Source organism: Papaver somniferum, unplaced genomic scaffold (genome assembly GCF_003573695.1).
Source record: "Papaver somniferum cultivar HN1 unplaced genomic scaffold, ASM357369v1 unplaced-scaffold_135, whole genome shotgun sequence".
NCBI classification, from domain to species: Eukaryota; Viridiplantae; Streptophyta; class Magnoliopsida; order Ranunculales; family Papaveraceae; genus Papaver; species Papaver somniferum.
This window is the reverse complement of record NW_020622713.1, coordinates 9770716-9792165: the sequence shown is the minus strand read 5'-3', so window position 1 is coordinate 9792165 and position 21450 is coordinate 9770716. Positions and strand designations below refer to the sequence as shown.

The window sequence follows — 21450 nt, the reverse complement described above, 5'->3', positions numbered from 1 at the left end:
ATTCACAAAAAGCCAATTGGAAAATCATGTTTTTAACAATTTGGATGTAAATTTTGATTCCGTTGGAAGCTAATAAATAGACAGTCTATGAAAAAGCACCCAAGATTTTCAACGAGAAACATAGATCCAATCAAACACACCATTATTGAAGATAATTCTAGCACCTTCATGGAGTTAATTTTAAAACATAGCTTCAATAGTCCATAAAAGCATAAACGAAGAATAAACCCGTGCGTAGCACGGGTGCAAAACTAGTTGATCAAACAATAAGGGCAGATGGAGTCTCCCACACGTCGAACACATTCTTCTCACTATGAAGAGCAAAAAGCCGATCACCACTTATTGAGAAGTCCCGAATTGAACCACCTTGACTTCTTTCAAGATTAGATGTTAAAACCCATTGATCAAGACCATCATAATAATATACAGATATCCTATCACCCACCGAATAAAAAATCTGTCCTCCATGCAGTGTTAACTTGGAATAACCACGTTGAGCGGTGTCTTTCCCACGATACAAATTCCATCTGACGCTTTTTGTGGTATCTCTCAAATCTAAAAATCCCAAAGTTCTATACGGATCAACCACACATATGCTATTACCTTCTTCCATCGGAATTGCATCATGAATATGAGTATCAGAATGACAAGTTTTAGTATCATCAGGCCAGGACCAAACCACACTTTTTTTGTCTCTAAAATCTAAAAGATTGATACGACGTTTATAATTGATGTCACTGTAGACAAGTAAACAATTACGTCCATTAAACCATTGAATCTTTTCACGACTGCCGAGACCGAAATCAAAAAAATCAGTTTGTTTTCCAGTTTCTTGATCCCACACCCCGATTCCTTGATTACTTGTAATATCTCTACAACTAGCAAGTACTTTGTTACTATCAGTGTTAAAACATAAAGCTCCAGCAGCGAAGCCTTTGACCTGATCTTCTCCATCGCTCAACTGAAACCTTTGCCTCAGTTCCCCTGTCAAAGCACTGAAAACGCCCATTCCTCCGACTCCCGGCCTGTCCAAGTTTTGGCTAACAGCCATCACTATATTATCTGAATCCATCCACCCAATATCATTAACACTTTGATATTCAAGATTTAGCGGTGGATGTTCTTCGAGCATCCAGTCATATACACGAACAACGCCACCATGAGCAACAGCACAACCTCCATCAGGACTTGCTCTGATCGCACTGCAGTTACGAGGAGCCTGACCACTAACGCTACCCGTTAATCTTAACCTGTTACTATCAAACTCACCCCACTTTGCAGTTCTAACATGATCAAGAAGGCCGTAATAATGAGCCTCCATATAGAGTAATTTTTCAGGTATGTTAGAAGGCACATGAAGCTTACCCGTCCCTAAAAGATTAAGAAGCACAGAAAAACAATCTGGGTCACGATCAATGAAGTATTCTTTTTCATCTCCTTTTGGTTGAAGCTTCCATTCATCATCGAACATAGCTCCAAACATTGAATCTCGGCGTGCAGCTGCTAGAGTTGATGTGGTTGTTTCAAGGATTTTGCCTCGAACGTTAAATTTCACCTTCTCGGCCGTCATGCTTAATTCCAGTTGGGGTTTTCAACGTTGAATTTTGTGCCCGGCACATATATATATATAGTACAAAATCTCAAATAGAGTTCTAGATGACCAGGAACTCTGAAATAGAGTTCTAGATGACCAGGAATTCTAATTATTGTTATTGCATGCAGCCGTCTTATTTCGAAACTCAATATCATCTGAGGGTTAGAGCGTTTCTTTGGCCGGTAAACTTAAGAGTATATAGAATAGAGAGAAAAAACCAAAAATGTAAAGAAACTGAGATAGACTTCTTCTTCTTGTAAAAAGCCTCCATGACCTGTGGGAGGGCAGATTTTAAATAGATCAGGGAGCTGGTTTAGAAAAATTAATTTATGTATTCATACACGAGGAAAGAAAAGATAGATGGGAAATGCATGACTAATAACTTGAAACAAAATAAAGTTTTTTTTTTTTTTTTGCCTCCTTCAAGAAAAAACCCTAAGATTTTCTCACTCTCAGAGAAGTTGTCGTCCAAAATGGGTATATATCTAATTGCTGGAGGCAAGAGCGAGAAAACAAAGAGAACAGCTCCTAAATCAGATGATATCTACCTTATTAGCACTTGTCAATCTAAATATAGGTTTTTGGTGAGGAGGACTGGGAGTAATTTCAATGCAGTTATCTTGAAGAGACTGTTTATGAGTAAGGTTAACAAGGCACCGTTGTCACTCTCTCGCTTGATTCCATTCATGGAGAACAAGGGTGATAAGATTTCCGTACTTATCAGTACAATTACTGATGATCCACGGGTTTATGAGGTACCTGCAGTTTAAGGTTGCTGCTCCGAGGTTTACAGAGACAGCTAAGATCAGCTCGAATTGAGAAAGCCGTTAGTGCACTTCGGAGCTCACAGCCACAGCAAACCACACGTCCGCTCCAAGGGCCGAAAGTTTGAGAAAGCTAGAGGAAAGTTTGATAAACAGTCATGACGCGCAAAGCCACCATGCGTGGTCGTTGTGAAAGTCAACGACTCCTCCCTGCATGAAGCCAGCATGATGTCACTTGTAGTTATGCCAGCATGACGCCACCAGAGGGAACCTGGAATCCGAATATTTTTTTTACGGTGAAAAGCCAAATATTTCAGTAGCAGTACTTGCTGTTCTATGACCATCTAAAATTATTTCGGTTGTTTCGTTACCCTAAAGTTCAACAACCAAAAAAATGATCTCTTAAGTAAAAAGAAAAAGTAACATACAACTGGCGAGTGCCATACCCATCACTATTAATAACACTCATATGGGAGTTTACAGATAACGTTTCCAGTTTCAATAACTTGAAACAAGTTAAAAAAAAAAAAGAAAGGAAAAAGCCTTAAAACAACTTAGGGTAACGAAAAAGCAGTTGATATAGGCAATAAAATCCTGTGCAGCTTTTAAATGTAAAACCGCTAAATGACAATTGATATTTTCATTCGCACATATGCTAATTTGCTGATAAGATAAGCTAAGCTAGTATATTTGGAAGAACTGCAACTGAGCTAAGTGGTGGTTAATTAATGGTGCAACTTGGGATCGAAGTTCTAACTGTAGAAGTAGGCATGAAGTGTATAGGTACCTTTGTTAAATCCTGCAAACGAAATCATTGTATTAAATCCCGGTAGTAGTAGTATGCAAGGTACCTTTACTCATCGAAAGAACTTTGCCAAGTTCATTCTAATGTTATTGTGAAATTTTACAGATGAATGAAAACAAACTTTAGTGATGTAATAATGTTAGAGAAGTTGAGAATCATGAATCTGGTGAGAATGCAGGATGGGGTTGCTTTGTTCATAATGGTGAAAGGCTTTTATCGTGTGTCTCTTAAGAGAACTTCAAAACCTTTTTCATCTGAGAGCTTACAGCGTCACAATCATGCTAGCGGGCAACACTGGTTGACTCAAACGCTATACCATGCAGTATCAAAACACTAGACAAAAAAAAACAATAAATTTGCATCCCTAAGATTCTGTACCAGATAATGGTAAGAAGTAAGAAAAAAATACGTTCCCTCATACTACTAAGAAAGCCCTCACTTTCCACAATTGTGCCTGCATTTGCTTAATTCGACCCTGATAAACGAAAAAAGTCACTAAAGTAACATCACATTCTCCCGCCAAAATAAGTAAGTCGGTAATAACACGCGGAGTTAACAAAAACAAGAACGTAACTAAAAAGCACTTCCATAAAGCTGGATACATGATTTAAAGACAAATAACAGTAGTTTTGATATATATTGCTCACTAAGAAAATGTCAACAGAAATTAGGTTCACAAAAATGTAACAAATGCTACTTTATCCAATTTCAAAATGAAACTCTAGGAAGATTAATTACCTGACAAGTTGATAAGTATGTATGCAGGGATCTCATCCTCCGATAACTGAAGGCTGAACATGGCTTTCTATTTCCTCAATTTCGATCGACGCCATAATCTTGGTATCTTCTTCCCCTAATTCTTTCAAAGAAACTAAGGTGTTCCTGTGAGGAAGTACTTCAGAAATCTGTTTCTTAAAATCCACAAGACTTTTTGAGGTTGATGCCTTTGTACCGTAGATGCTGAGATAGTTATCATTGTAAGTTAAAACACCCTTAGTCTTCATAACGGCCAATAATTCACCTGAGTCAATTAATCTTAAACTCTCTACTCCAGACCATTGGTTGATATTCCTCTGGCTGCTCTTTCATTTCATGATCATCATTCTTCTTTTTTAATAACCATACCTCATAACACATGTCTTCTTCTTGGTCATCTAGATACGTAGAAAAGAACAAAAACCCATCCAAAACCCATATTATGTTTAGATCGCAACAACCGTCTGGTGGCAAAGGCAAAGGAGGCAGTGAAAGATGAACTTCTCCTGGGACAAATCGAAAGTAGTAATCAATTCTAATTCTTCATTCAGCCAATAAAGTGCTCCATTGGCCAAAAATGCCTTGTTTCCAAGGATACGGGCTGAAATCAGGATCAAAGTTTCCAAGGTTTCTCCATCCATTGACACTGCCTAGAGTGTATATGTGGACTTGTTCAAACTCAGTCATCCGATAATATATTCTTACAACTTTATATTCATTGGTGGATGAAACGAAACCAAATCCGAACGAGCAAAACATACCAAAATCATTCTTGATTTGAAGCACATCATATTCTCTAGTCATGGGGTTACAAATACAAACAATATCTCCATGGTCTCCAGCAAGACAGATTATACCATTACAAGAACCAACAATCCAATAATTCGTAAACGGAAGGGTGAAATTGAATCTTGTAACTCTTTCAATGGCTGTTGTTGACTGATCGTTATATTCAAAATAGTAAAAATTATCATACTATGAGTCGAAACAATAAAACCCAACTTACCCGAATCAGGTTGATTAAGCTGATGATGTAAGTGCATCTTCGAGAATGATGGATGATTAGAAACAAGATATCTCCAATTTCTGCATACTGATTTGCAATCAAGCACCACCGACTCAGCTGGCAAACGAGTCAAAATATCAGATATCTAATGTGATCTCTTCACCCGACTGTTGTCCAAGCTCGAGCATTATGCCCGAGTGCCAAATTCGCAGCAAAGATGCCACATTTTGTCCCATGAATCCGATCGTACCGAGATTGTGGGTTTACTGATCTTGACTTCTCGATGACATCGGACTGTCCTTAGGCGTAGACATGTTTCCTGTCTTTCTTTCATCTCTCGATCTGCTCTCATACTCACGTATACCTGATAATAATATCATGTCAGGATCTTTTTCTGGGTGAGAAAATTACAAAAACAAAAAAAAAATTGTTGAGAAAAACAAAAAATAATGCATGGGGTTCGAACTCTCACGGGAAACCCATGCACTTAGCAGGCACAGGCCTTAACCACTCGGCCAAAGCGACTTGTTGGTCTCTAGTTTTTAACTTGCTTTTGGTATACAAAACTAACGATAAGGCAGGTGAAAGTTGTATTTGACTCTTGTGCAGGGATGGCAATTTGTCCCACCCAAATCCATCACCGTGGGGCCGCTCCTACGGGTTAGGATTTTACCCGTATAAACGGGAACGGGTTACGAGGAATCCCCGAAAATAGTGATGCGGGATGGGTGGGGATGGGATTTAAGGTCCCACCCCATACCAGAACCTATTGTATCAGATCGAGGATTTTTTTTGGAAGATAACGAAGAAGATCATGATGAGATGATTAACATGGAGGAAGGTGGTTAATAATGAGGAACTAAGAAGTAAAAGGAACCATAGTATTTAATAGTGGACCAATTGTTTCATTTATTTTTCGGTTTTAATTGGTTATTATAAACTTAAAATTTCAAAATGCACTGCTTAGGTTGATATCATTGTTTGAATCATTATAATTATTTTTAAATTACTATTATTTACAAAATTTTAAATATTTATTGTAATATTATGATAACCCATGGGAAATCCATCCCCCACGGGGATTCCCCATACCCGTCCCCGCTCAATTCTTATGGGGAACGGGTAGAGGATGGGTTTTGTTTTTTTGAACGGGGTAGGGGATGGGATTCAAGGTCCCCGCCCCATACCCGCCCCATTGCCATCCCTACTTTTGTGAGGGTTGGTAACGTAGGTTGTGGTATTTTAATTTCCAGCTTTGGAGTGGTTGGTAAAAAGAGAGAAAAACAGATATTAACTTGAATCTAATCAGATTTGAGTGTGTTAGTCGTAGCAGTAATTGTAAAAGAGAAATTAATAAATGTAAATGATGGTGTAACAAAATTGTCAGTAAAAGATATGAAAAATAGTAAATGTGGGCCCACCTCAAAAGGAAAATATGTGTCGGGAACCTTGTTAAGTTGATCCTTGATGTTCTATTAAAGCTGTTTAAATTCTCATCATACTCAGTGTAAGAAAATTGTTTCTTAACCCCTATTGAATAAAATAGGAAGCCGAATCAACATCATTTGAGATGTTTTAAGTGCAATTGATCGAAGATGGATGTTGAATAAGATTTCTCCGATTAAAAGATACCAGACCAGGTCAGGCAACAAGTACAAGAGAGCATTGACAAAGTTAGTCCCTCCAAGTAATTGTCAAATCTATGTCCATTTTCATTACCAAAGGCAGTGGAAAATGCTTACAAACATCTGGTATAAAATTATCCGTGTCCGACTACTTTAAAACGCATTCAAAGCATAAAATTTAGTAAGCACAGTAGATGGAACTCATCTCCATCCACGTTGCTTTTTCATTTACTGAAATGTCATACAGTGTAAATTGCATTCAAAGCATGGTGAAATATCCACCTTGGGAACTAGTTTTCTGACTAATTTTTCACATAACAAGCCTTGATATAGTCTACCCGTCTACAAAGCAGTTAAATTCTATCCACTACGTTCTATTAAGAAAAAAAAGAGACTCGTTCAGATGTCACAAACCCAAATCCTTCCTTCCGCAGAAATTTTGGTCCATATCTCAAAAAGCCATGATCACAGGTTCACCACGTTCGCCTGTAATAAGAAACGGAAATGAATACTCAGATTCAAAAAACAGGAAGGAAATGAGGGAGATGGGCAGACTGGTCTATATCTGATGTAGTACATCTTTCTCTGTATCAACAATGATTGTTGATTCTTTTCTTCTGTATCAACTGTAACAGTTGACCTTATGCTTTTGGATCAACTATGAATGTTGATCCCTTACGTTGGATCAACTATGACTGTTGATCCCTTACGTCAGTTTAAGTTAGTTTGCTTCGCAAGTATTTCCTTTTCTAGTTTTCGTCAAACTCTTTCCTTTATTCAGTTCATGTAAGTCTATATAAAGACTGGAACTCTTGTTTACAAGACACATCTTATTATCAATATTATTATCAAGTTTGTTTATCAATCTTTTGTCTTAGAATCTTGATCCTAGAATCAGTTTTCTATTAAGTTTCTGACGAAACTTAAACCTATCTCTGTTACCCCTGTTCTGTGCTACACTAGTTGGTATCAGATACAGAGTTTTTAGATTTTTATCTAGAAACAGATCCTTTCGGCAACAATTCAAAACCCTAATTTTTCACCCACCTACCTTTCGTTACAATGGGAGACAAGTTAACACCAACTGAAATTGATGCCATTGTCACAACACTTGAAACCAAGCTCAGCGCAGCACTTGAAACCAAGCTTTGCAACAAAATTGAAACGTCTTTTAGTTCCTTAGAGACCAAGTTTGATACCAAGCTTGATTCAGCTACAAATTCTCTAAAATCTGCACTTGTTGTGCATGGAGATTTTTTAGACAAATTATGGAACACATGCTGGTTTTGGTGACTTGGTGATGCCTAAATTAACCGATGATTTAGAAGGGGACCAAAGATCTGGCGAAAAAGAAGAAGATGAAACACAAAAAGATAAACCTTCTTTTACTCAGAATGATAATATTCCTGAGAATGTTTCCCATACCCTTTACCACAGGGAACCCTTGGAAGGTTATGTTAACAAAAAAAAGATTACCATACCCCTCAACTATGATGAAGATGACAAAGCTGAAGAACTCAAAGAGAAACAATGGGTTGATGAAAAACGATTAAAATCTGGTATAAATACTTATGGAACTTTACCAGAATATAAGTTGAAGGTTGATATACCTAGTTTTCATGGTGGTTTACATATTGAAGACTTGCTGGATTGGTTTTATGAAGTCGATTCCTTTTTCACTTTCATGGAAGTTCCTGAATCTTCTCAAGTTAAACTGGTAGCTTATAAATTAAAAGGTGGAGCTGCAGCTTGGTGGGAAAAACTCGGTGAAGATCGACGCAATGATCATAAACCTCCTATACGTACATGGCAAAGAATGAGACAATTATTAAGAGATAAATTCTTACCTAGAGATTATATGCAACAACTTTTTATTAAGCTTCAGAACTGTCGACAAGGGGCCAGATTAGTTGAAGAATACGTTGCTGAGTTCTATGCTTTAGTTGCTCGTGACCAATTGAATGAAACTGAAGAGCAATTAGTTGCACGTTTTATAGCTGGTTTGAATAATTTAATTCAACAGGGACTGACGCAGTCCGTGTTTACAATGGTTGAAGCCATCCAACAAGCTATTAGAGTTGAAAGGCGTGTACTCAGTACCTCTAGACAAGTAACTCCACGTCAAGCTCGTTATCAACACTTTTCTAAAACTACCAGACCATATAATTATTCTTATGATTACCAAGCTGAAAAGGGATCAACAGTCGTTGTTGATCCATCCTCACAGGGATCAACTGTCTTTATTGATCCACATGACAGAAGTGCAAACCAACCATATCAGCAACAACAACCTACTTCTGTTCCTTCAGAACCTGCTCCTACAATGCATATCTCATCTGCTAAGCCACCTCAGCCTCCTCCACAACAAAATTTTGTTCGCAATACTAAAGGTAATCAGTTTCAACAAGATTTTCCACCATTATCTAAAACCTCTAACCCTTATTCAAAATTTCGAGGAGATAAATGTAACAAGTGCAACCAAACTGGCCATTCTTCTAGTGATTGTCGCAAATTCCATGCTTAAATTAATGAAACTTCAGACGAAACACAAGAAGAAGAATCATTAGGAGATGATGAATTATTTTATCTTCAAGAACATGAGACTTATGATGCAGATTTCCTTGGGATGATTCGTCCAGTTTTAATCACTGAACTATGTCCTACTCAGAGACATAATATTTTCATATCTCATTGTTTCATTGAAGAGAAGCTTTGCACTATGATCATTGACAGGAAAGTACAGAAAACTATGTTTCTGCAAAGTTAGTTGAGAAACTTGGTTTACCTGTTACTCTTCATCCAAAACCGTATTCAGTTGGATGGATAAACATCTCTTCCACTCAGAAAATTAATCATCAATGTTCGGTGAAGTTTTATTTCCCTGGGTATTCAGATTATGTTTTGTGTGATGTTATTAACATGACTGCAGCAAGTTTATTATTGGGAAGACCATGACAGTATGATATTCGTGATGTTCATAACTACTATGAGAATACGTATACCTTTGTTCATGAAGGGTTTACTAAAGTTCTATGGCCTTTACAATCTTCTAATTCAGTCAAGGAACCATCAGATAAGAAGACAAATGCACTAGTTGCTACCATTGTTCATTCTTTACAACCAAATCATTCTTTGAGTTCTCATGAAGCTGATAAACCAATGGTGGAAATTCCAGACAAGGTACAACCTTTATTATCTTCTTTCAGTGACTTATTTCCTACTGAATTACCCAATGTTTTTCCTCCATTAAGAGATCTACAACATCAGATAGACTTTATACCTGGAACTTCTATTCCTAATCAACCTCATTATAAGTTAAATCCTAAAGAACATGAGATTTTACAAGGTCAGGTTGATTATTTGTTACAAAAAGGTTTGATAAGACTTAGCAAAAGTCCTTGTGCTAGTCCAGCCTTTTTAGTAGACAAAAAGGATGGTGGACATCGTATGTGTATAGACTGTAGAGCATTAAACAGAGTTACTATACCATATAGGTTTCCCATACCAAGAATTGATGACATGATAGATATGCTTTCGGGTGCTAAAGTGTTTACAAAGCTTGATTTACGTAGTGGGTATCATCAAATACGTATTCGAGAAGGTGATGAATGGAAAACAACTTTCAAAACAAAAGAAGGTTTATATGAGTGGTTAGTCATGCCTTTTGGATTATCTAATGCTTCTAGTACTTTTATGCGCCTCATGAATCAAGTTCTGCAACCTTTTCTTGGAAATTTGTCATTGTATATTTTGATGACATACTGATTTTTAGCAACAATGAAGAAGAGCATATTTCACATTTATCTCAAGTCTTTCAGGCACTGCAGGACAATGTTTTGTATGTGAATCTAAAGAAGTGCACTTTCTTTACAAACAAGGTCACTTTCTTGGGATATGTTGTGTCGGATACTGGTATTTATGTGGATGATTCTAAAGTTAAGGCAATTGTGGTTTGGCTACTCCAACATCTATTCGTGAAGTAAGAATTTTTCATGGGTTAGCTTCTTTCTATAGAAGATTTGTGAGAAACTTTAGTATCGTTGCAGCTGGTTTGACAGATTGTTTGAAGTGTGATACTTTTCAGTGGACTGAGGAAGCAGATAAGAGCTTTAATCTTCTTAAGGAAAAATTGTGCAGTGCACCTATTCTTGCCATGCCAAATTTTGATAAACCTTTTGAGATTCATTGTGATGCTTCTGTTGTTGGCATTGGTGCTGTGTTATCTCAGGAAGGACATCCATTTGCATACTATAGTGAAAAGAATTCAGATACAAGGAAGAAGTGGTCTACTTATGAGTTGGAATTAATTTCTCTTGTTCAAGCTCTTAAGAATTGGCATCCTTATCTTATTCACAGTGAATTTGTTGTCAATACTGATAATCAAGCTCTCAAGTTTTTGAAAACTTCAGCAAAGGTCAATAGGATGCATGATAGATGGTTATCTACTATTAACCAATATACTTTTTCCATTAAACATCAAAGTGGGAAACTTAATCAAGTTGTTGATGCTTTGAGTAGGAGATCTCATCTTCTGGTTACTCTTAAACATGAGAGTTTAGCCTTTGATTTATTAAAAGATTTATATAGTGAAGACAAAGAATTTAAGCAACTTTGGGACAAGTGTGGTTCTTCAACAGGAAGTGTTGATGATTTTCTCATTCAATAAGGGTTTCTCTTTAAAGGAAATTGTTTATGTATTCCACAATGTTCTTTACGTCTTCATCTCATCAATGAATTACATGGCAGTGGCCTTGGTGGACATTTTGGACGTGATAAAACAATAGCTTTGGTTCAAGAACGCTATTTTTGGCCTTCTATTAAAAGAGACGTTCAAAAGTACGTACAAAAATGCATGGTTTGTCAAGAGTCTAAAGGTAATATTCAAAACATTGTCTTGTATACTCCTCTACCAATTCCTGAAGCTCCTTGGGTGGATATTAGCATGGATTTCGTGCTTGGTTTACCACGTACTGTGAGGGGGAATGATTCTATTATGGTAGTTGTTGATTGTTACTCAAAGATGGCTCACTTCATAGCATGCAAGAAAACAACTGATGCATCCAATGTTGCTTATTTATTTTTCAAAGAAGTAGTACGTTTGCATGGAATTCCCAAAACAATTACTTCTGATCGAGGCGCTAAATTTTTGAGCTACTTTTGGAAGTCTTTATGGATGCGTTTGGGTACTAAACTTCAATATAGTACAACTGTTCACCCTCAAACAGATGGAAAAACTGAAGTGGTCAATCGATCTTTAGGAAATCTGATTAGAGCCAAGGTTATTGGAGGAAAAGAGAAGCAATGGGATAATCTCCTTCCACATATGGAATTTGCTTATAACACTTCAGTTAATCGATCTACAGGTAAGACACCTTTTCAAATTGTTTATTCTAAAGTTCCTAATCATATTTTAGATTCGGTGGTACTTCCCAAGCTGCGTAAATCAAATGCTAAGGCAGATAACTTTGTTGAGAAAGCTTCACTCATACATCAAGAGGTACAGTCAAAGCTTGTAGATTCTAACAACAAGTACAAAGATGATTCTAATCAGCATAGAAGACTTATAACTTTTGGTGAAGGAGAATTGGTTATGATTCATCTCAGAAAAGAAAGATTTCACACTGGTACTTATAACAAGACCAAGATGAAGAAATATGGACCATTCAAGATTTTGAAGAAAGAACATCTCTAATATCTTCAATGTGCAAGAAATATTCAACTTCCATGGAGAGAATGAAGTTCTTTCTATACTTTAACTCGAGGGCGAGTTTCTTTCAAGAAGGGGGGACTGATGTAGTATATCTTTCCCTGTATCAACAATGATTGTTGATCCTTTTCTTCTATATCAACTGTAACAGTTGACCTCATGCTTTTGGATCAACCATGACTATTGATCCCTTACATTGGTTCAACTATGACTGTTGATCCCTTACGTCAGTTTAAGTTAGTTTGCTTCGCAAGCATTTCCTTTTCTAGTTTTTGTCAAACTTTTTCCTTTATTCAGTTCATGTAAGTCTATATAAAGGCTGGAACTCTTGTTTACAAGACACATCTTATTATCAAGTTTGTTTATCAATCTTTTGTCTTAGAATATTGATCCTAGAATCAGTTTTCTATTAAGTTTCTGACGAAACTTAAACCTATCCCTGTTACCCTTGTTCTGTGCTACACTAGTATCTTACATTGCTCCAATATATCTTCAAAAAATTGTTTCATACATGCAGACTGTTCGGCCATCCCTTCTACCCTCTCTGCTTCCTTGACTGCCTCATTTGCTAGAAATGACCTGTTTACAGCATCAGCAGTGTTTTAGGCCATTAACAATGTGAAGCCAGCAAACCTGTGATGGTTTTGGGGTCTGTGCTTTTGTTCCAAATGTTTCGTCCTTCTTGATCTTGTAGTAAGTTTGGACCTGCACAAAAGAAGAAAGATCAGATTAGAAAAAAAGTCCAGGTTAACCTTCTATTCTTGTCGTTACATTTTGGTCTTTTACTTCAATAATATTCCCAAGAAAATGAAGTAATGGTTAAAATGTTTGCTGGAAAAGCTCAGAATTGATCTGTTCATATAGTCATCTGTAGCTATTTCCCAAACTCATTTACTTGAAATTTACTGAATCAGAAGTTAGTCAAACATGTTGTTGCAATAACATCCCCCACCTCGCTAAAACAATGAAGATGGTGCAAGTGAATCCATAACGCATACACGAAGAATCAAATTGAACTTAAGCTAGAAAAGAGAGAAGAAAGATGTTATTTCCACTATTTGGCGAGGTAAAAATTGTATCTGCTAGCAGATGCTAATATTATGATGCTATTTCCACTATGAATTGGACATTTCTAGCAAACAAGACTTTGATGAACTTAGTCATGTCTCCAAGTCTCTGACTCGTGCAAACCTGACCTTGTATTTTGAGGGGCACATATTAAGGCTTAATTCATTTAACATAAACTCATCAGGATCTAGCATCCCTGCAAGGATCTGTCATATAAACTCAACTCGTTTTTTATTTTTTGTCCAGACGCTCACTTCAGATTTCTGACTCTACAGGGACGTAAAAGTTTTAAACATGCAAGACACAAAAACAAGGCATATTCAAATATTCAAAAGAAACCAACCTTAGTTTCATGCGAAAGGAGCTGCACCTTTTCAAGTTTTTCCTGCGCCACAAGCCTTCTCAAATTTGAACTTAACAATCTTCTAAAGTTAGATGGCACCTCATGCCTTTGCTGCGATACATTTCAAGCAAACATTCTTTATTTCTGTTTTTAAGAAATATGAGTAAAAGCGCACATCTGAATGTTTAAATGTGTATTCTAAATGTTTCAACATGTTTTCTACTAATCTACTAGAAGTACACATGGATAGTAAAATATGTTTTCTCAAACAGCAAAAACAGATAGAAATATAAATTGAAAGCAGTAACATGACTACAGATGTCTCTCTGACCTCAACAAAGTCGTTGATAGAACCAATATCTGCTCCATTGGGATCTGTAATGTTAGAAACTGTTTCAAGGATCATTGCATTGTACCTGTGAATGAAGCAGCAGCAGCATCAAGCAAGTTATGAGTCATGAAACCACTATGACACAATAAAAGTAGAATAAAAAAGAAAGAAAACAAAAGAAGACGCAAGATAAAAATATGTTTACCCAGAACCATATTTTATATTCAAGAAGCAGAGATTTCTGCGATTAGTGATCTACTGACTACTGTCCGGGTGTAATTTCTTGCTACAGCTCATAATTTCATTCCAGTATTACACTATGTTGCCCCATGTAAGATGAAGGCTCATACAGATCAAATGAAGTAAAAACAACAGCAAAAGCTTCCATCATGCATCTTCCAAGATTTTACACGAAATACCAAATTATGGCTAGTTTCCACAGATACTGGTACGGTTATCCGTTACAAATATGACGAAGAATCCGATACAGTGTTAATTGAAAATGCCCGATACAAAACCGGCCGATAAGGCGTACATATAACTTGTAAGTGTAATTTTATAGGTATTCTATAATGTTTCAGAGAACACAAATTCAATGTAATTCCAAAAACACTCGTTCTCTCAGAACCAAGTCCCACTTTGCTAACAAACTTCAAAGTTCATCTCTCACCCTCTTTATATTAGAGAGTACACTCCTTAGATATCTCTTCAAGTGTTTCTCCACTTCATATGCACAAAGCATCGGGACAAGCAACAAATCTTCACAGGAGTTTCAAGGGAAAAACTTGAAGTGAACTAATAAGTTTTTCGGTAAGGCTTTTCGGAGGTATAAGTATCGGCGCAATCTTGAATTCATACATGACATAGCACATATACTTAAATCTTATGTCAAATCTACAAACAAAAATCTAAATGCAAGTGTGCACATTTTCAAGTTAACGAAAGAGTCAGCAACACCTACCGAGGTGGAGGCTGCTTCCTATCTGGTGTGTTTTTTGTAGGATCCAAAACTTTATCATTCGCATCTTCAGTAGCTTGAGAGGATGAAGGAGGATATTGAAAGACAGATAGAGTCTTTGGCACCTTTGGTTTGATTACTGCTGCCTTACCATCTCTTGGCCTAGAACCCTCCCCAGTTGCACTTACACTCATATTCCTCCATTTATCCTGTCCAAACCATAACATTTACAGAATCAGAAAAACTAACGGAATTTCTTAGCTAGCGCTACCAAAAACAAGTACAAAAAGTCGATTTTAGTATTTAAACAATCACCTAATTTGAAACACAATTTCTTAGCTAGGGTTTGTGATTAGAGTATTCCAAATCAAAATTCTACCTCTCGACTCAATTTAATATCAAAAATTAGAAGAACCCAGACTGTAGTAAGTATAGATAAAACAAAACCACTAGATAAAATTAAAATTAAAGAAATACCTTTAGATCAATGTTGGAACGAACAGCAAGAACATGGCTGAATTGAGGATCTCTTCGTCTTTTTTTCCATTTTCCAGTTCCGTGTTTGTTGATACCAGCTATGAGTGCTTCTTCTTCCTCTGCTGCCCATTTCTGCTTCAGAGCTCCCATCTGTAAATTTGGTGGGGGCGGACCGGGTGGTGGTGGTGGTGGGGAAGCGTAAACCTAGAAAATTTTAATAAGACGGTGATCACGTGATAGTTTATTAGGTCATCAAACCCCGCTAAGGGGCAACAACAAGTGAACCAATTTACTCATCTGTGTGTGAAAAATGTAACATGGCCATCAACCTGCATTACTGTTGTTAACTGTGGACATGTTACATTTTTCGTAAAATTACTTTCCATAAAATTTGAGATTACATTTTAGAGAATGTGATAAGTTTTTGGTAGCAGTAAAAAATGATCCACTTTTGGGACTTCAGAACTTCCACATTGCTGCACAAGATGTATGCACGCCAGTTGAATGATTTGGTCCTTGGTTCCGATTTGTTTCCCAAAGCAATTTCACTAGTTTTGAATATTCAGATTCCCAAGCTATAGTCTCAGTTTTCTATATATTCTTCTTTCCCATAAATCACTAAGAAATAGCCTAGCAAAAGTACAGATATATATCTAAGTTTCCGCGTTAAGCGAAACTAGGCTCTCCACAAAAACAGAACTACTGATAGCATCATGCTCCAGGGTCACGCAAACTCGAAAACCACACACCAGATCTTGAAATAATAACGTTAATAAAAATATAAGCGGAGAACTAAGAAACAAATAGCATAACACCCTGGGTTTCCCACCATATTTTCTGCATTTACATCTCAGAGTCGTTTCTTATGTCTTATAAAGGAAATAAGTTTGCACTACATTCTCATCAAGTCAAACAAAAATAAATCACAAACTAGGCAGTAAACTTAACGCCTGTTTTTGTCCCTTCCAACTCAAGAATCACGAAAGAGATAAGATGGGTTTTGAGCCACCAAAAATTACACCTAACAGGTGCCCGCCCCTGCCAGTAAAAATCATGCCCCCTCTTTTTCCTAGATATGAATGCAAGATACATTTTTTCTCTTGTAAACAAAATCAATTAACTGTTAATATTCTTACTGAACATCAGTGAAATGTTGTTGAGATTATTAGTCCCATATTGTATGGGCAATTAAGATCCTGTGGTTTATAATCTCTTAGGACCTCTCCACTCATTGCCAATTGGATTTGAGTTGGATGCCCGTATTCTAACAAATGTACAACAAGAAACCGAGACAGGTCAACTCTAAAATAAAACCAACAACCTGAGATAGGAAACTGCACCCTGTTAATAAATCACTGACTCATAGGTGTAACAATGCTCAAGAATGGTACCCTATTATCAAATAGCAAACAAGATAGATATTGTAAATCAAAATAATAGGGACTGTAACCTGGTAACATAGAACTGACCATTGTCAATGTCATAAGAGCGAATATCGATAAGCCTAAACTTTATTATATGTCAGCATTTTACCCAAAATCTAAAGTGAAATTTCTATAAAACATGAATGCAGGACACATGTATCAGCTGTAAACAAAACTAGTTAACCATTCATAACATTCTTACTAAACACCAGCAAAATGTACGATGAGAAAGCAAGAAAGGTCACCTCCAAAATAAAATCAGACAACAGGAGATAGAACAAAGTAATAAAATTTAAAAGTAAGCAATTCCTAATAAATCACTGACTCACAGGTGAATAATGCTCAAGAAATGTACCCTATTATCAAATTGTAAACAAGATAAATACTGTAAAATTGCACCATTCTCATAAGATCAAATGATCCGATGTCGATAAGCCTAAACTAGTAAACTTCACTATACGGCAGCATTTTCCCCACCTGTTTCCAGAGTGGAACCCAACAGATAACCCCCAAAATCTTAAGTGCATTTCTATTATATCTTCTTCATAGTTTATATAAGACCCAGGTCAGGAAATTTCAATTGAATAGTTTGTCATAGGAAATCACATCAAATCTCAAAACAGTAAATGAGTAAATCATTTGGACAAGAGAAGGGAACTTTACTTACCAATATCATGTTACATAATGTGGCTGAACTCGTCCAACCAAAAAAGGATGCCTAAATCCTAACTCTAGCTGGATAATCTCTATCATACATATGTTAGCAGAATGAGACGTTTCTTACTTGCTCAAAGTACACAAGAACTCTTCACTTGCATTTTCAGTAACCAGTTTTGACATAGCTTCTAGATTTGGGTTCAAAATCTAACCAAAAGAAAACAACTTAGCCAAAATCTTGACACTATTTCCAAATGACGACTAAATGGCTTCTGACTCAATCTCAAGCTTCGGCCATCAAGTGCATAGTTGATATAATATCAGCCAATTGAACAAACCAAAAGATATAGCATTAGACAAATATTAACGGATTGAGAACAACTAGACGACACTCATAACAACAAGGGCAAAAATCTCAAAACCAATGTAAGAGTCGGTTTCAGTAATAGGTTATTTCATCTCAAAGAAAAGAGATTGAATATTCACATCTCCAAGCTCTGGTCTGAATGGTCTATACATTCTTGTCCAGAAATCGCTAAGAAACCAGACTAACAAAAATAAACCAGCCTAACAAAAATATAGAAAGTAGACATATATTTCGAGTACATAATAGTCATGCTCTTCAAACATTTGTTGTTACCAGGACCAACCATATCTTCTGAGTTTTTTTTTCTTTTATCTTTATGCCCCACATAAGTTTCTGAATTGAGCGATACTAGGCTCTTCACAAAGACATAAAAACAAAAGTACCGACAGATTTAACCTCTAACTCCTTGAACTCAAGAATTCTACTAGTATATATTATTCTCTGAGGTTACACGCAAACTCGAAAATAACACATTCAATCTTGAAATGGCAACATTAATCAAACATAAGCAGAGAACAAAGAAACAGATAGATTTCCTAGAAGGCTAGGAGTATAAGACCACTGGGAAAGCTCTCAATAATTTCCCAAGATACATCTCAGGATAGGTTTTTGTTTCTGCATATACATCTCAGACTACGTTTCTTATTTCTTATAAAGAAAGCTCTCAATATCCCACGATACATCTCAGACTAGATTTCTTACTTCTGCATATACATCTCAGACTACGTTTCAAATTTCTTATAAAGGGATGATAAGTTTACTAAAGTTTGCATTGCATAATCACAAAATCCGCAGTAAACATGGCAAGACATGATACAATGTCACCACATATTGTCAATTCATTAGATACAGGCATAATCCCTTGTTATCTAATTTTTATTATCATTACACTTACCTAAAGATCTCCTACTTCTTTCACCAGATTCCATTGAATCACTGTTTTCTGTCTCCTCACTTGAACTTGCTCTTTCACCAGATTCCATTGAATCATTGTTTTCTGTCTCCTCACTTGAACTTGCTCTTTCACCAGATTCCATTGTTTTTGCATCTTTTTCTCCTAATATCTTTAATGAAACTAAAGTATTCTTGTGAGGGATTGCATCAATAATAGACTTGCCAAAATCCATATCCATTATGGCAGATGATGCCTCTGGATCGTAACCATAAATATTGTGATTCTCATAGCATAGAAGCCTACCACTCTTCGTTAACCCAAATGGCGGTGAACTCCGTAATGTGCAAATGTCGAAACTAAACTCTTTATTCCATCTCAAGTCATTAAAATTATCTTTATTCCTCTTCAACAACCATATTTCACCATATAAGGCATCGCGACAGTAAGTAGCACTTAAAAAATCGCCTAAAACCCCTAGTGAAATAGGAAAACATATAAACTCTATTCGTGTGAAAAAAGGTGGTGATGGAAGTTTGCTAAACTTTTCATCAGTTAGATCAAAGGCAAGAATGGTTCCTTCGTCATCTGCCCAATGAAGAGCTCCATGTGCAAACACACCAGCATATTTTCTATAAAACGGCATAATCCTATCCATCTTTCCCACATTTCTCCATCCATTGCTACTCCCAAGAGTGTATACATGGATAGTTCTAACATTTATGGTGTCATATACCCTAACAACCTTGTACTCATTGGTCGAAGGAATGTAACCAAATCCAGTCCACCGGTAATTCCCTTCAAATTTTGGAAGAGTAATATACTCTCTGGTGACTGGATTAAAGATGTAAGTCGGTCCAAACCTATCGTTATGCCATGAGTCGATGCAGATTAAACCATTGCAGGAACCGGCAAAAGAATAATCATACCTACACTCGTAAAATGGAAGGTTTATATCTATTCTTGGTTTTCTACTAAAGGGCGTCTCAGGAGAATTCTCATCATACTCAGCATAATAAAATTCATCACGCATTAAGAAAACCCGATTTAAGAAAACAAAACTTGACTTACCAGAATCATCACCAGCAGAAATAAGATGATTGAGGTGCTTTTGAGAGAAGGATGGGAGATGGACAACATCCCTCCAAGGTTTGCATACCAATTTACAATCCAGGACGGATTCAGTGGGTAACCTGCTCAATATCTCTGGTATCATCTCTTTTGGTAGATTGTCAAACTTCCCCATGATGAGATTCTTTGATTAAATTGAACCACAAATTTATAGAGAGAAATTGGGTTTGATTTTAGATAGAAAAATGGGTTTTAAGGAGAAATTGGGATTGATTCTTTGATTTTTTTTGTCTAGGGATTTCAAGGAGAAATTGGGTTTGATTTCAGAATTCAGATAAGAAAAAAGAGTGACTTTTTTAGGGTTTAGGTGATATGATAATTTTGATGGGCTTATGAAAGAAAATGATAACTTTGATGGGCTTATAAAAGAAAAAGATAATTTTAAAGGACTACCCAAAAAGAATTGGGGGCAACTTTTTTATACTCATGGAAGGGCAGGGTTTACATGGGATATTCTAATGGTAAGGAAAATACTTTTAACATCAAATTTGTCCAAAATCAACCCCGTTTATGGAAGAGAAGGAGTGGTCAGGTAAACCAACTGTGAAGGTGGCATTTACTGTTGATGCTCCTGGAGTGCTTAAGCTGGTTTGTGGATCGCTTGATTAACTCGTAGCTTATTCACAACACAAAATTGGTTAAAAAGATCAAAATCAACAATTCCTAGGTGAAATGGACAGTTAGATTTTGATACTGTTTAAATGGACAAAAATGTAAAAATAGGCAGGATGTAAACAGTTTCATCGTGCCATTTTCAAATATTTTTTCGTATTTTTAATTTACACAGAATGTATCCAGTTTCATCTTGCTATTTTTTAAATTTAAGGTAGGATGTAAACAGTTTCATCGTCCATTTGAATCATGATTTAAAAATATTTGGACAAATGACCCATTTTCCGTATTCACAAAGGACAATGACCAACAACAATGTGGCTCGCTTATGTTCCCATCCGCTGGAATATCATTGTATTGTACGTCAATCAACAATGTTCGTCTATTTTTTTCCTGTTTTGAAAAGTTGTGAAGTTGGTTTTTCTTTTGTAATCTCTTCTGATATGACAATTCCATCCACTAATAAATAAAAATAGGCATTGTAAAGCTCATTATGTTACAAAACTGAAATCTCTTTATATTTTTAAGAAAAATTCTTAATATCTACAAAACACCATAGACTCGCTCAATTAAGCAAATACCATAATATCAATAATTTGAAGCGATGAGTTATGTGCTACAGAACATGCGAAAGGCTCTCCACCAGACCCGAAACCCTGGAACGTGTAAGAAAGTACTTGAATCCACTGGTATCAATATTTTTGCATGACTTTGTTCTACAATCGTATAACTGACAGAATTCCGAACCTCTGTCACCTATCTCACAGAATTCTATGATCATCCGGTCTGTGCCTACAACTGAATGAAAACAGATGCTCTGTTGGGCGCTCCATACGCAAGGTGATTCAATAGTAACTTCTGTCCAGTTTTGGTTATTGCTACTACGACTCGTGCTAGTATTCATCTCTTTGACGTTGTTCCCATGAATGTCAT

General features: G+C 36.4%; 2 protein-coding genes and 1 pseudogene across 2 annotated transcripts; 1 reads left to right on the top strand and 2 right to left on the bottom strand.

Moving 5' to 3' along the window:
- Window positions 1-259: 259 nt before the first annotated feature.
- LOC113334078 (BTB/POZ domain-containing protein At2g24240-like) lies at window positions 260-1865 on the bottom strand. The gene is made up of 2 exons (XM_026580418.1): window positions 1813-1865; window positions 260-1571 (listed from the first exon to the last, which is right to left on the bottom strand). Exons 1-2 carry the CDS (start codon window positions 1863-1865, stop codon window positions 260-262), a joined length of 1365 nt encoding a protein of 454 aa, XP_026436203.1.
- A 202-nt stretch (window positions 1866-2067) lies between these two features.
- Window positions 2068-2520, top strand: LOC113334077 (annotated as a pseudogene).
- A 10032-nt stretch (window positions 2521-12552) lies between these two features.
- On the bottom strand, window positions 12553-20161 carry LOC113334184 (telomere repeat-binding factor 4-like). Its single transcript, XM_026580532.1, has 6 exons — window positions 19846-20161; window positions 15435-15638; window positions 14961-15166; window positions 14000-14084; window positions 13669-13779; window positions 12553-12962 (listed from the first exon to the last, which is right to left on the bottom strand). The coding sequence occupies exons 1-6, from the start codon at window positions 19912-19914 to the stop codon at window positions 12849-12851; spliced, it is 789 nt and encodes a 262-aa protein (XP_026436317.1). The 5' UTR covers window positions 19915-20161; the 3' UTR covers window positions 12553-12848.
- Window positions 20162-21450: the final 1289 nt, after the last annotated feature.

Coding starts and splice junctions, on each gene's coding strand:
- LOC113334078 (XM_026580418.1), bottom strand. CDS start 1,865: ATGGAGGCTTTTTACAAGAAGAAGAAGTCTATCTCAGTTTCTTTACAT. Junction 1,572..1,812: donor TCAGTTTCTTTACATTTTTG/GTTTTTTCTCTC, acceptor ACTGGAATTAAG/CATGACGGCCGAGAAGGTGA.
- LOC113334184 (XM_026580532.1), bottom strand. CDS start 19,914: ATGTTGTCCATCTCCCATCCTTCTCTCAAAAGCACCTCAATCATCTTA. Junction 14,085..14,960: donor AGGAAGCAGCCTCCACCTCG/GTAGGTGTTGCT, acceptor CTTCATTCACAG/GTACAATGCAATGATCCTTG. Junction 12,963..13,668: donor TCCTTTCGCATGAAACTAAG/GTTGGTTTCTTT, acceptor TCTTTTGTGCAG/GTCCAAACTTACTACAAGAT.